Source organism: Gadus chalcogrammus, chromosome 6 (assembly GCF_026213295.1).
Source record: "Gadus chalcogrammus isolate NIFS_2021 chromosome 6, NIFS_Gcha_1.0, whole genome shotgun sequence".
Lineage (NCBI taxonomy): Eukaryota > Metazoa > Chordata > Actinopteri > Gadiformes > Gadidae > Gadus > Gadus chalcogrammus.
The window spans coordinates 16,236,811-16,249,831 of NC_079417.1; the positions used below are offsets into that span (position 1 = coordinate 16,236,811).

General features: G+C 46.5%; 3 protein-coding genes across 4 annotated transcripts in view; 1 reads left to right on the plus strand and 2 right to left on the minus strand.

Annotated features, from left to right (window-relative positions):
• Positions 1-456: 456 nt before the first annotated feature.
• Positions 457-6,225, minus strand: vsig10 (V-set and immunoglobulin domain containing 10). Its single transcript, XM_056591875.1, has 10 exons — positions 4,916-6,225; positions 4,645-4,809; positions 4,210-4,395; positions 3,650-3,958; positions 2,970-3,260; positions 2,225-2,509; positions 1,689-1,802; positions 1,551-1,563; positions 1,277-1,416; positions 457-1,135 (listed from the first exon to the last, which is right to left on the minus strand). The coding sequence occupies exons 1-10, from the start codon at positions 4,965-4,967 to the stop codon at positions 1,041-1,043; spliced, it is 1,650 nt and encodes a 549-aa protein (XP_056447850.1). The 5' UTR covers positions 4,968-6,225; the 3' UTR covers positions 457-1,040.
• pebp1 (phosphatidylethanolamine binding protein 1) lies at positions 5,545-7,178 on the plus strand. The gene is made up of 4 exons (XM_056591879.1): positions 5,545-5,689; positions 5,928-6,037; positions 6,316-6,416; positions 6,739-7,178. Exons 1-4 carry the CDS (start codon positions 5,555-5,557, stop codon positions 6,954-6,956), a joined length of 564 nt encoding a protein of 187 aa, XP_056447854.1. The 5' UTR covers positions 5,545-5,554; the 3' UTR covers positions 6,957-7,178.
• Positions 7,179-8,055: 877 nt separating this feature from the next.
• Positions 8,056-13,021, minus strand: part of taok3a (TAO kinase 3a) — a 57,392-nt gene continuing 52,426 nt past the window's right edge. For both annotated transcript variants that reach the window (XM_056592851.1, XM_056592850.1), the window contains exons 20-23: positions 12,525-12,764; positions 11,820-12,032; positions 11,069-11,251; positions 8,056-9,034 (exon numbers count right to left, since the gene is read on the minus strand). In XM_056592851.1, coding sequence (XP_056448826.1) covers positions 8,873-9,034; positions 11,069-11,251; positions 11,820-12,032; positions 12,525-12,764 — 798 coding nt within the window. In that variant the 3' untranslated portion in view covers positions 8,056-8,872. The remainder of the gene's footprint in view (positions 9,035-11,068; positions 11,252-11,819; positions 12,033-12,524; positions 12,765-13,021) is intronic.

The window sequence follows — 13,021 nt, forward strand, 5'->3', positions numbered from 1 at the left end:
GTGCCTATCTAGACTGAGAGGATCCTGAAATGTAGCGTTTTCCCGGTATACCGTACCGCAGTTTCCGGTCTTCTACTTCCTGAGCTACCGTGAACGCAAAAAACATGACAATAATAACGACAATGAGACTAATTATGGCGTTTTTTACGGAAAATGTGCCAAAGTAATATATACACAAAACGTCTAACGGAAACGGATAGCCCCGAGCCTCTTTCGAAAGTCCCTCCCTCTCTGACTCCGCGAAACCCATGTAACTATGAAAGTCCCGCTACTATGAACTATGAAAATCCCCTATCTCGGAACAGTTAACAGGCAGATATATCTCTTCAAATAGCTCTGTCCGATCCTAACGTAACGATGGAAATAATTTATAAATAATTTAACTTGACAAAGAAAAATATATTTATCATAATATTTTTCACCTCACTAGGTTGTGAACGTTTCTCAAAAAATAATTAGACCAAGTCGGAAACGATCAGGATGTATTTTATTGTTTGATGAATTTGAATGGCTAAATTAATGATCGATTTTGACGTCTGACATAATTAGCCTACACATAGCTCTAGGAAAGGTGCGCTGTAGAGCACAGAGCTCCGCAAGTGTCTAGGTTCTGACAGTAGGACATATAATGTGAATAAACAGGACTCCAGCAGAAGAACTATTGAATTAAAAGAACATTGGAAGTCTTGAATATGATACAACTTGACGGACAGTCAGAGACACAAAGACGGCGCAACAGTACAATGTAGCTAACCTAGTGGGAAGTACCCACCATTCATATTATATCACTTGATAGTATTATTTACTAGAGAGTCAGAGTGATGTCAGAAAAATAAAAAAGATCAAATTTTAACCTGAAAAAATAATAATACAATTTGAAGACATTAACCAACCCACCGTACCAATAATTAATACACTCACACAAATCACAAGAAAAGGTAAAAAAAAATAAAAATACTTTTTGTACAGTTTCTCTGTTCACAGTCACATAAAGAGTTAATGTATCCAAAAAAAAATGCGATATAAAAAAACGGCCAGTCTTAGAACTTTATTAACTGTAGAGGATCTTCAATTTCTACAATGTTTTCCCTCTGCTGGGCACTCATCTCAGTGGAGTCTATATCCTCGCCGTCACCTTTGACAATGTAAAAGTTCATTTTCCATTACGCAATGTATTTCTTTCAGCAATTATTTTCCTTTAACATTTTAATGGATTTCATGCCATGAATACCACCTCTAGGACAGAGATGTATGGAGGAGAGCTATGGGTACGCACCAACAGGAACGGGGTGTATCTCAGCGTGGGTGGTGTGATGCCCGTTTGTCACAGGGGGGAGTCGAGGAACTGTCTGCTCGAAGACCTCTTCCTCAGAGTCCACCAGACTTATGACGTCTCCCCTGTCTTCCTCCATCCTCCTGGGGAAAAACCAACAGACATGTCTGAAGGTGCAGCCCCTAAGTGGACTACAAATTGAAGCTTTAAAATTATAATGATGAACTCTGATTTATTGTGAGGTGTGGCACCGCAAGTCGAATAGTGGCAAACTCACCCAAAGCCATTTCCTGAAAAAAAAAAAAAAGGACATTGAGATCAGGGTGGGGGGTTTCAATAGTGAACATGTTATACAATGTACAGGGAGTCAGTCAGTCAGTCAGTCAGTCAGTGTGTGTGTGTGTGTGTCACATACCAAGACAGATCCGGTCGGAACTGCAGTACACCAGTTTAGCCGTGATGACACCGGTGCCGACGACGAGCAGTGCGATGAAGAGGCCGATAATGGCCCCGGTGTAGGTGGATGAGGCTGCGGAGACAATTGAACGCAGAGATCACATGAGACGGTGTGAAGTTGGACCTGGGCGAGGCGGCAGGTTGATCCGCATTCCAGAGGAGGCCCCGCCCCCTGACTCCTGCATGCCCGCGCTCCGTTCCAGAATGCGATCCCGCTGGATACAAGCACAACGGCTTCCGCTTCATCTCTGCTCTAGTCCCATTCAAAAGGCAAAAGGTTTATTTCCATAGGACTCCCCCAAATATTTAATAATCAAAAAACATAGGAGAACAAGTATTTATAGAAGCATCAAAAAAGAGGGAATTTGGAATTTCAAACCAGTGATGAAAGGAACTATATCCTATTAAAACATGTTTAATTTCAAGAGTTTAAAACGCATGAGAGTGTAAAACGCATGATAATACAATGGATTTGAAGAACACACACACACACACCCTTCACGGTCAGGTAGACCTCCAGCTCGCGGACGGCCAGGGGGTTCTCGCTTCGGCAGAAGTAGATGCCCTCATCCTCCTTGCTCAAGTTGTAGATGGTCAGGCGGAGTTCTGGGCCTGACCCGACCACCGAGTACTTGGAGCCGGGCTTGATCTCCACCTGCTCCACCCCCCTCCTCCAGGTGGTGTCGGCGGGTGGGACGGAGATGTCCTCCGTGCAGATCAGAGTCACGTTAGTCTTCTCCAGGGCCGTGACCAGTGGGTTCCCCTCAGGGTACGGAAGCTCTGAAAATGAGGAAGGAAGGCAGGACTAGAACCCGTGGGAGGTCAGGAGAGTTGAACACGGTTGCAAAAGAAGAAAACATATCCTTTTCGAATGAAAAGGATACATGCTGATCTTAACCTTTGTTCCAAGTCAGGCAGGAAAACATGTGCAGGTTTTGTCAGCGTTGCTACCAAATATTTAAAAAAGTCCCAATAAAGAGGTCTTCTCGAAGATAACAGGGCCGATTTAGGATAGGATATAAACCCAAAGAGGAGGTTTGAGGTAATTTGATCTAGTTGTACACAACATAACCAACAGGATCCATTACGTTCATCTCACGATCACATCTTTTGCATTTTCTTGCCTGGAGAAATCCTCGTAGTATTTTAGTGGAACATTTGGCTGCAAGACCACCTTGTTGTGTGAAATCAAACCGTACTGCAATAACAAAAACAAAACAACTCAAGCCCGCCAACTCACTGAGATTCAGGAGACAGGACTTGTGTTCTTCCTGCTGTAGTGTGGGGTGCTCTGCGATGCACTTTAGTGTCTGGCCGTTGAACAGCCCGGTCCTGTTCAGGCTGACCACCAGGCTGTCGGCCTGGTCGGAGACGTAGAGGTGGTCTTTGGCCTGGGTGTCCGGCCCGTCGTGGATCTCCACCCAGCGTAGCATGGGCGTGGGGTACGCCCCAGGCCAGGTGCAGTTGAACTGGACCTCAGAGGGGTCCGGGCCCAGCTCCCACATACAGTCAGGGTGCTGCGCCGGGGCGTCTAGTCAGCACCAAAACAACAACACAAGTCCCATTAGGGAGCCCACATTGGGGAGGTTATAAACGCCTAACAAACTAATTGCTTAACAAAGCCTCATGTACCTAAGCAAACCGCTAGAACATCCATCTGTTGCACAGAGGAAGGTCATCATGAGGTCTAACACTGTGCAGATGTCTAACAATGTGCAGCACAAGAGAATTAAGAGAAATTCAACAAATAGGATATAAATCTCTAAATAGATTTTCACGTCATTTTCTGTGATTTTGCCCATTGTTGCTACTAAGGTCAACTTCTATACGAAATAGTGGGTGTCCAAGCTCTTTGTTTAGGTACATTAAGGAGCGCTGTTTTAGAACCTCTGTGACTTTGTGAACGTCTAACCCACTCACAGTAGACGAGGAGCTTGGTGCTGCAGTTGGTTCTGCGGGAGGTCAGGTTGCTCCGGGATTCACACCAGTACTCCCCCTGGTCACCTGGCTGGATGTCCGGGATGCGGAGGCCCAGCCAAGCCCCACGGCCTGACGCCAGCGTTGCATTGCTGGGGCCGGCCCCCCAGTGGCCCCAGGACAGAGTCCGAGAGGGCGGGGCGGATGAGCTGGAGCAGTTGAAGGACACGTTGAGGCCGCGGTACGCCACCAGCGTGCCGTTGGGGAGAGGGAACGTGGGAACAATGGACACGGACAACCTTTCCTCGGCACCTTGAAACCAGGGGAGAGTTTCAGATGTTTACTGCATCTTTCTATTGCTTTAGGTAGAATCTAACACCATTTATGATCCAAGACTCAAGAAATATGTTAGGTCATAAATGTTACCTAGCCCTAACCCTTGAATCATTTCGAGATAATCATGCCATCATGGCAATATATGACAACCAATTAACTATAGACAAAGTCACAGTACAAGGAAGGAAATGCCATGAATATTATCAGACAAAAACACACAGACTTACCAAGAACCTGTAAAGAAACAGTTTGGATCATGTTGTTTGGGGAGGTGGTGAGGCAGCTGTAGCTCCCCACACCATCCAGGAAAACCCCATGCAGAGAAATACTTCCGTTCTCCAAGATGACACACACCCCAGCCAGGGAGCCCTCCTCACTGAAGGGCGTTGGACGGAGCGGCTGTCTTCTCAGCACTGTTAGAATGTATTAAGATTGACTCATGTTCAATGCAAACAAAGCGTGTGTGTGCACATTGCATGGGGCTGGCTGGCCTGTGTGCACGGTTGAGACTGGGACAGGAAGTGTGTGTGTGTGTGTGTGTGTGTGTGTGTGTGTGTGTGTGTGTGTGTGTGTGTGTGTGTGTGTGTGTGTGTGTGTGTGTGTGTGTGTGTGTGTGTGTGTGTGTGTGTGTGTGAGAGATGGGGGGGGGGGGGGGTACTTACCAATAACATGCAGTTCAACACTTGCCTGAGTTGGGTTGTCTTGAGACGTGGCCTTGCACAGGTAGCTACCATTAACCGGAATAAGTCCGTTGACAGCGATACTTCCATTGTGCAGGATAAGGCACCGTCCAACAATTGCAAGAGACTCACCGTTGGTGTGTTCACCTGAAATCGGAGAGATGGAGAAATGCAGTTAGGATGTGTGTTATTATATACGAGTTGAGCATATAATATACAGGCCAATTGTCTCAAATCAGAGTTTGACACTCACCCGAAACATACAAAATAAGTTGAAGGAAAACCGCAGCGATAACAACCCTCATGATCGCTTCCCTACATATCGAGAGTATTAAACAAAGAGTCGCTCTTCCAGCCTGTCGGACAGGTCTACTAGCGCTCTATACTCAATACACAAGTTGCATTCGTCGTATGCCCATTATCAAATAAAACCGCCACACCAGGCTATACTACATACACACATTCGCACATTTTACATGTCGGTGGTGCTGTCTACAGTTCTCCATTAGTTATTTACCGAAGCACGTTATTCCGGAAACTTTGTGATACCAAACCACACCCTGGTTTCACCTGTTTAAAGGTACAGTAGGGCTCCCTCTCTGCCCTGCCTACTTTTCTCTTTGCTGTCAATTGTCAAGTTGGCCAGAGTGAACTGCAATCATTCATGTAATTTACTAGATTCATTACTTTTCTCATTTTGCGAAGGTAGAATATATCGCCTCAAGGTTGTAAAAACAAACCGCACATATAAATCAACGTGACGATGATTGATTTATATGCACTTTGCTGACTGCACGCCTGCACGGCGCCCTCTTGTGGATGACATAGGCACTACTGGTTCTGACTGACAGAACAGAAGTGTGCTCAATTTAGGAACTGAACTTGGTTAAAAATGCCTGTCGATCTAAGTGAGTGGACCGGGCCCCTGGCATTGACCGAAGTGGAGGACACGCCTGGACAGATCCTGGTGGTTAAATACGGCTCGATTGAAATAGATGAGTTGGGAAAAGTGCTTACGCCAACCCAGGTTTGTTGTCATTAGCTTGCGAAGCTAGCATGCTGCCTGGGCTCAAAAATCCATGTGGAATTGAACCTATGCTTCTGTGTAAACAACGTGCATTAAGTCAGAATGAGAAGCTGGGGTATGCTATGCTGTCAGTGGCCCATGCCATTAGTGATTAGAGAAGCTGCAGAAGCTTCCTCGATTTTCCCACATCATAACGCATCAATATCGTTGTTTTGTTTGGCTCCTGGTTGACGTAAAGGTGCAGAACCGACCGACTTCAATTGCATGGGAAGGATGTGATGCCAGCAAGCTATACACTCTGGCCCTGACCGACCCAGACGCTCCTAGCAGAAGTGATCCGAAGTTCAGGTGACAGGACAATAAAAAAACAAATGCATTCGTGGGGACGTTGTGGATTGGAGTAGAATAAATAGCCAACGTGAAACACAATGTAAGCATAATTGACATAAGCTCTCTGACATAAAACACCCTGGACACTAGCTACAAAAATGTGACTGGCACTGCCACCCATAATAAATCTGCAAAATAAAGAAGAAAAATGTATGTGGCCTGGACTCCTATAGGCCAGCCTGAGAATTTGGACATGCCACTGCTTCTAATCGATACTGTCTCCATCTTCCCCACAGGGAGTGGCACCACTTCCTGGTGGTTAACATGAAGGGGAACGACGTGTCCAGCGGCTGCGTCATGTCTGACTACGTGGGCTCTGGCCCGCCCAAAGGCACAGGTAGGAACACACAGAGCTGTATGTTCACAGCCCATTGAATATTTAGGCCTTTTGTCAACCCATTCAACACACATGTCCATCTGTTGAATTTAGATGATCTTGCTTGCTTATAAGCAGCAATTTAAATTCAATACTGCTTATATACTCCTAAATAGAAAGTCTATTTCAAAAGTAAAGTGTTTACCATGAGGTAAGTCTATTGACAGCAGATACGTTAGCACGGCCACATGTTCGGTCATTTACACCAATGACACCGCAGCGGTCCACTCACATTACCCCGGTATTTCTCCCCTGCCACCCATCCACCCACCACCACCACCAGGCCTCCACAGGTACCTCTGGCTGGTCTACGAGCAGTCCGGCCCTCTCTCCTGCACGGAGCCGGCGCTGACCAACCGATGCGGAGACAACCGTGGAAAGTTCCGGCTGCAGAGCTTCAGGCAGAAGTACGGTCTCGCGGCCCCCGTGGCGGGCAGTTGCTACCAGGCTGCCTGGGACGACTACGTGCCCAAGCTCTATGAACAGCTTGCAGGGAAGTAGCCTGGAGCCTGGCCAGCGACACGAATATGCAACATCCAGCACTAGGGGTTCACTAGGAGAACCCCCATCCCATCAAGCAGTGGAACAACAATGTCCCCTCCCGAGGACAACGCCCTAGTCGAATGCCTTGTTTCTTGTTTACTAATTTCCACTGTTAAACACGCGGTTCGCAATAAACTTTGTTTCAGCACTACCATGGTGACTTCCTTTTTGGGCAGTTGTTAATTATCATAGACTAGATGTGAATTAACTAATAGTACCGTTTGTATTTTAATGGAAACCCAGGGTTAAAGTCAATATAACAAATATTATTTAATAATAGTGCATACCATATGCACTACTGATTTTGTAGAGGAAGCCCGAAGTCTCTTGACTAACAGTAAATTCTCTAACCAATGGCTAGTTTTTCCTGTTCTTAAAATAACGCTTTCAGGTTGTGTGCAGGGCTGCATCAGTGAACGCCCCTTTAACTCACTTTCAATAAGTAAAGGACAGGTGTGTTGCATCAACGCTTAATCAGCAGGTACCGGAGGAAGTCGGTTTATACATGCAGTAGCACGTGTTTAACCGCTAGAGGGAGACATCCAAAGCAAACCAACCTACAAGTGGTGTTGGACTGGTTGTCCGTGTATTGGGATGGGATAAGGGTCCCGTTTTCTTCCAGTTCTCTGGATTTAAATCATAATCCACAAAGAAAACCCAACTATCGGTGAGATGAGCACTTTATTTACAAATATAATTAAAATCTCCTGACAGTCATGCTTTCCTTTAACCTGGAAATGAAATTAAAGTGCATGCATTAATAAAGCATCATACTGGTTGGGCGTATAAGAAAATACACCGCTTGAATTGGGGTTAAAGCAAGAATGAAATAAAAAGATTTCACTGAATTTTCAAATTAAAATCCCATCAACAGATTACTTGACATCAATTAATATACAGGAATGTGAGAGGAGAAAAAGAAATCTTTAAAAATCGGATTTGCGTAACATTTAAAATACATTACGAAAATAAGTAAAAGCTCTCGATAAATCCTTCTATACACAAAATACATGTCCCCTCGCTCCCCCCCCCCCCCCCCCCCCCCAACCCCCCCTGAAGCCCTTGTGCCTGCTGGGAGTTGGAGTTCACGTGTAATATGACTCACATTGGCGGCCAGTTCAGTGAAACTACAAAGAAACACGGAGAAGTAGCATAGACCCAACCCCTCAGTGCCGCAGCCAGTAATCAGTAATCCACTCAAAAGAAAATCATATTTAGTAAAAATCTACCGACTCACAGACAATTTTACTTGTATCAAATTATTCAAACGTTATATAAAAAAATTGTGACGACTAAATACCAAAAAAAAAGCATTTGAAGCAGCTCCAAACTGTTTGCAGTACGATTGGTCATTGCTTGAGATCAGGGTTGTGTTAATGTGTGTGCTCTTGCCTCTTCTTTCTTTGTACTGATTGAGACAAACCAAATAATGTTACCCTTACAAGAGTCACTGCTCAACAAGCCAGCATCTCCTTCAGCCCTCCCTCCAGCTGTGGAAGTGTTTTCATCGCACAAGAAACAAAGAACACCTACAATGTTATCATTCTCCATTTTACAAAAGACATGACAACTACAATATTTCATCCAGCATTAGGTTGTCATCATGTATTCGCCGCAAGGGGGCATACAGGTGTGTGTGTGTGTGTGTGTGTGTGTGTGTGTGTGTGTGTGTGTGTGTGTGTGTGTGTGTGTGTGTGCGTGTGCGCGCTTTCGGGCTCTAGAATCTGTGGTCGCCTCTCGCAGACCCGGCGGGGCCGAGCCCCCGGCTGTTCCTAGAGGCGCGTGGCGTGGACGTCTTCAGGACAAAGCGTCCCGCCGGGCTGGACGATGCGTCGGAGGAGGGTTGGGGGGCGGGTGTGTGGCGGACGTCGGCCTCATCTGTAGTCGTCTTTGGGGTACTCCAGGGCCCCCAGGTTCCCGAAACCCAGCCGCAGGCTCTCCATGTCGAAGCTGTCCCCCTCCCGCTCCTGGCGCTCCAGCAGGTGCTTGATGCGGTCGGTCCGCTCCTTCTGAAGGGAAACCAGCTCCTCTTCAATCTGGGGGGGGGGGACCATCATGTTATGACGTCATCTACGCCCCTAACCCCTGCCTGTCTGGGGTGGTTTACAACACACTCTGGTGGGAAGAGAACCATCATGTTCATATGTTATCTATGCCCTAAACCCTGCCTGTCTTGTGTAGTTAACAACACACTCGGGTGGGGAGAGAACCATCATGATACGTTATCTATGCCCTACCATGCACCTGTCTGATGGAGTTTACACACTTCCTGAAGGCAACAACCCTGACGTCATCGAAGCACTCTCCAGGTGCAGACAAAGGAACATGAAACGCAATACGGTAATCTTAGAGAACGACTGAGCATGCCCAGAAAACTCCACCACCTTCTCTGACCAAGAACGGAGGAATACTGCTTCTAGAAGCATGACATCATCCTTATCTCAGGGCGCAGAGCCCAACGCAGCCAGCAGGTGGCGACAACACCCCGCAGTTTGAGACGGCACCACCGGGTCAATTGGACTCCTGAACGGCTTGGGCTTCTTCTCTTTGTTGTCTTCTTTCTACTACCGCAGCGATGACGTCTTTGACTCAGAAAGCAACTCTTGTTGAAACCTAATCATCACATTACGTGTTATTGTTTCGAAGGGAAGATGACTAAATGATGGCTAAAGTAGGATGTGTCCTGGCAAGTGTTTAATGTGCGCACATAGTTGTATAAGAGACCAACGTTACACAACAAGTACGCCTACAATAAGAATATGATTTGATAATAGATCATGAGATCATTTATCAATACAAATGGGACACAAGGATCTTTACCACGATGGTACATTACATTTAAACAGAATTACTTTCTATTTCGTTGTGGACATTTAATCTCACCTCAGTTTTAAGAAGCTGACTACTGATGAAATGAGACCACAATCATACACATTACATTGTATTCATATATGTACCCAATCACATCTCAGGCGGTTTATGTACATGATAAAGTCATCACTTAATGAGTGTGTCATTAACTAGGGCATGGTCCCCACACATGCGCACATGGATGTCATATAAATGTACTGTGAACATTAGCTGTCCAATGAGGATTAGATAAGATGTACACATACAAATGACATCTGCTCTCCGACGAAGAAAGCATGCCAGTCTCACCACCACCTGCGGCAAGCGAACTGTGTGTATGTGTCTAAAATGGGGGTACACTACCCCTATGGGTACTTTGGAGTACTGCAAGGGGTAATCAGAAATTAAGAAAAAATAAATAAAAGCTAACCATATATTTTTCTCACCCAGAGCAAGTTTTAATTATTAAAGCTAGACAATAGAAAATCGAGAAAAATATGGTTGAAAGATATACCTGAAAACAAGGCAGAAGGAGAATCTGTGAAAAAGAAAGCGCTTCCAGAAACACCACAATGTCCTAAATTTCAGGAGGAATATACATTAATGGGATTCCCCTCTACATGCTCTGACCCACCACTGGCTTTGTGCTTCTTATGTCGGGAGAAATTAGCTAACAGTAGCATGAAGCAAAGGCCCATGTTTCTCACTAAATTGTATTATTACGATAGTATTTGCACCCTTTTAATTTTCATGTTTACACTGCCAAATAGAACGCACATTTATGTTAATTTTATTTTTTTCCTTCTCCCAAAAATTGTATGTGTCGGTGAAGGGGGTACTACTAAGATATCTTAGAGGGGGTACAATAGCACCCCCTAGGTCAGAACCACTGACCTAGGGGGTAGGAGACAAGTGGCTACAAAGTATTAAACTCCCAACGAAAGGTTGTGAGTTCGATCACGTGGACAGATGTTCTCAGTGAATGTGTAGGCATCCTTGAGAAAGATGCCCCCTGACCCCTACCTTCTCCTTAATTACCTGGATCTGAATGCTTTTGGTAAAAACGTACCTCCATCCTTCCACCCACTCTCCCTCCCATCCACCCATCCCACCCCTCCATGTCTCTCTCCCTCCCTCCCCTCTCCCATTCATACCTGCCTCCCATCCCCTGGTCCAGCCCACTAGCCCCCTGCCCCCGCCCCCGCCCTCCAGACGCTCACCTTTTGTTCCAGGTGAGCGCGGCGCAGCGACACCTTCTGCTCCAGCTTCTGCTGCTCGCGGTCGTGCTGCGCCTCCGTCTGCATCTTGATCTTGCTCTGGTAGGCGTTGAGCAGCTCCATCTCCTGCTGCAGCTGCTGCCTCAGAGCCTGGCACTCCGCTTCCTGGGCCTCGTCCAGTCGCAGCTGGAGTGGGCCCAACCGGCCAAACCACACGCACAACGCACAACGCACAACGCACAGAGAGATGGAGGGATGGAGAGAGAGAGAGCGGAGAAGGCCAAGGAGAATGATAAGGGAAGCCCAGTGGAAGAGTTGGGACGGACAAGATGGAGGACCAAGGGAGGGGGAGAAGAAATGGCGGGAAAGGGGAGCAGAGAGAAAGCGAGAGAGATGGAGGAGAGGTGGAGAGAGAGAGAAAGAGAATGGGAGAGAGAGAGAGAGAGAGGGATAGAGAAATATAGATGGACATAGAGAAAGAGAAGACACACAAGAAACCAAAAACAAACCAAGATTGAGCAACAATTGGAACCCCTTTCACTCATTTCTAAAATAAAATTTTGCCCAGAGACTTTTTTACAGAAGAAATAATAATAATCTAACTGATATACACACAGTGATGAAACAATGATGTTGTTTCTTTGTTTAGCGCCATGTTCATATTTTCATCAACCACTCCATAAAAAAGGCCCCCACCGCCACCACAACCCAGACACCACCAACCCAGCCCCGCCACCACCCTGGGCCAGCTCACCGCCTGCGAGGCCATCATCTCGTTGATGCTCTGCTCGTACTGCTCGGCCAGGATGGCCAGCTTGCGCGTCTGCTCCTCCTTCAGGGCCTTCAGCACGGCCTTGTGCTCCGACTTGGGAGTGACCTCCATCTGGTGGTGGCGCAGCGCCTTGTACTGCTTGGTCTGCACCTTGCACGTGTCCTGGAACTGCTTCTTGATCTGCAACTCCAGGGACTGGAGGGGGCGAATCAGAGGGGTTCAACGTTTCAAAGATCATGAGGATAATGGAAACAAGCTGAATTAAATAGTTAGTGGTATAATCATGTTAGCTAGTGTTGTACTCTAGTTGTTGTTAATAAGTGTTATACTAGTTAGGGTTTTAGCTAACACATGTTAGCTAGTGTAATACACATGTTGGTTAATTAAGTATGCTCCATGTACTACTCAAAAAGTAGAGTTGAATCAACGTTGGATCATCCATTGACACAACAAGCTACTTTATTACAGCCCTTCAGTGTCCAGTGTCTCCCTCTATCCTGTCTCATATTTGTGACGCGTCATCAAAAAGGACAGAAGGTCGCAATGATCCATGTAAACATTGCAGTTAAGTTCCCTAAGCAGTGCTGTCTTCCAAGCATCCAGATCCACGGTCTCCAAGACCAGCGTCAGACCCTGCTGGAGGCCCGGTGTTCAGGCTGCGGTCGGACCGGCGCGAGGCCCACTCACCTTGAGGTTCTTGGGCTGCTGCCGGAGCTCCAGCACGTGCTTACGGTGGAGCTCGCGTTCCCGCCGGTTGTTGTACTCTATCTGGTTCTCCAGCTCAGTCTGGTGCTGTAGCCGGATCAGGTCCATGCGCAGCTTCTGCAGGGTCTTGAGCTGCCGCTGCTCCAGCTCCTGGGTGGACTCGTCGTGGCGGATCAGCATGGCGTGCTCCATCTCCTTCTGGGTCTTCTTCTTGTTGAGCTCCTGAATGGAGGGGCGAGGAGGCAACGCTGATCAGGATGGAGGAAAGGACAGCAACGTAATGGTGCTATAAATGACATGGCATTCATAAATATTATTGTTTTTTCTACTTTTCATTTCCTATAATTCTTTTTGTACATCTGCAAATTTTGTCTATATTAGCATTTCCTTACCAACTTTTGTGTCTTATATTTGCATGCAGCGCCCATATTGACCCCCACCAATGAATTGTATCTAAACAGCATGCAATTACTGATATT

What these genes read in the sequence shown, in the direction of transcription:
- vsig10 (XM_056591875.1), bottom strand. Translation starts at nt 4,967, where the DNA reads ATGAGGGTTGTTATCGCTGCGGTTTTCCTTCAACTTATTTTGTATGTT. An exon ending in ACTTATTTTGTATGTTTCGG is followed by an intron (nt 4,810 to 4,915) that starts GTGAGTGTCAAA and finishes CTCCGATTTCAG; the next exon opens with GTGAACACACCAACGGTGAG. An exon ending in TGTTTCTTTACAGGTTCTTG is followed by an intron (nt 3,959 to 4,209) that starts GTAAGTCTGTGT and finishes CCTGGTTTCAAG; the next exon opens with GTGCCGAGGAAAGGTTGTCC.
- pebp1 (XM_056591879.1), top strand. Translation starts at nt 5,555, where the DNA reads ATGCCTGTCGATCTAAGTGAGTGGACCGGGCCCCTGGCATTGACCGAA. An exon ending in AAGTGCTTACGCCAACCCAG is followed by an intron (nt 5,690 to 5,927) that starts GTTTGTTGTCAT and finishes GTTGACGTAAAG; the next exon opens with GTGCAGAACCGACCGACTTC. An exon ending in TGGCCCGCCCAAAGGCACAG is followed by an intron (nt 6,417 to 6,738) that starts GTAGGAACACAC and finishes CACCACCACCAG; the next exon opens with GCCTCCACAGGTACCTCTGG.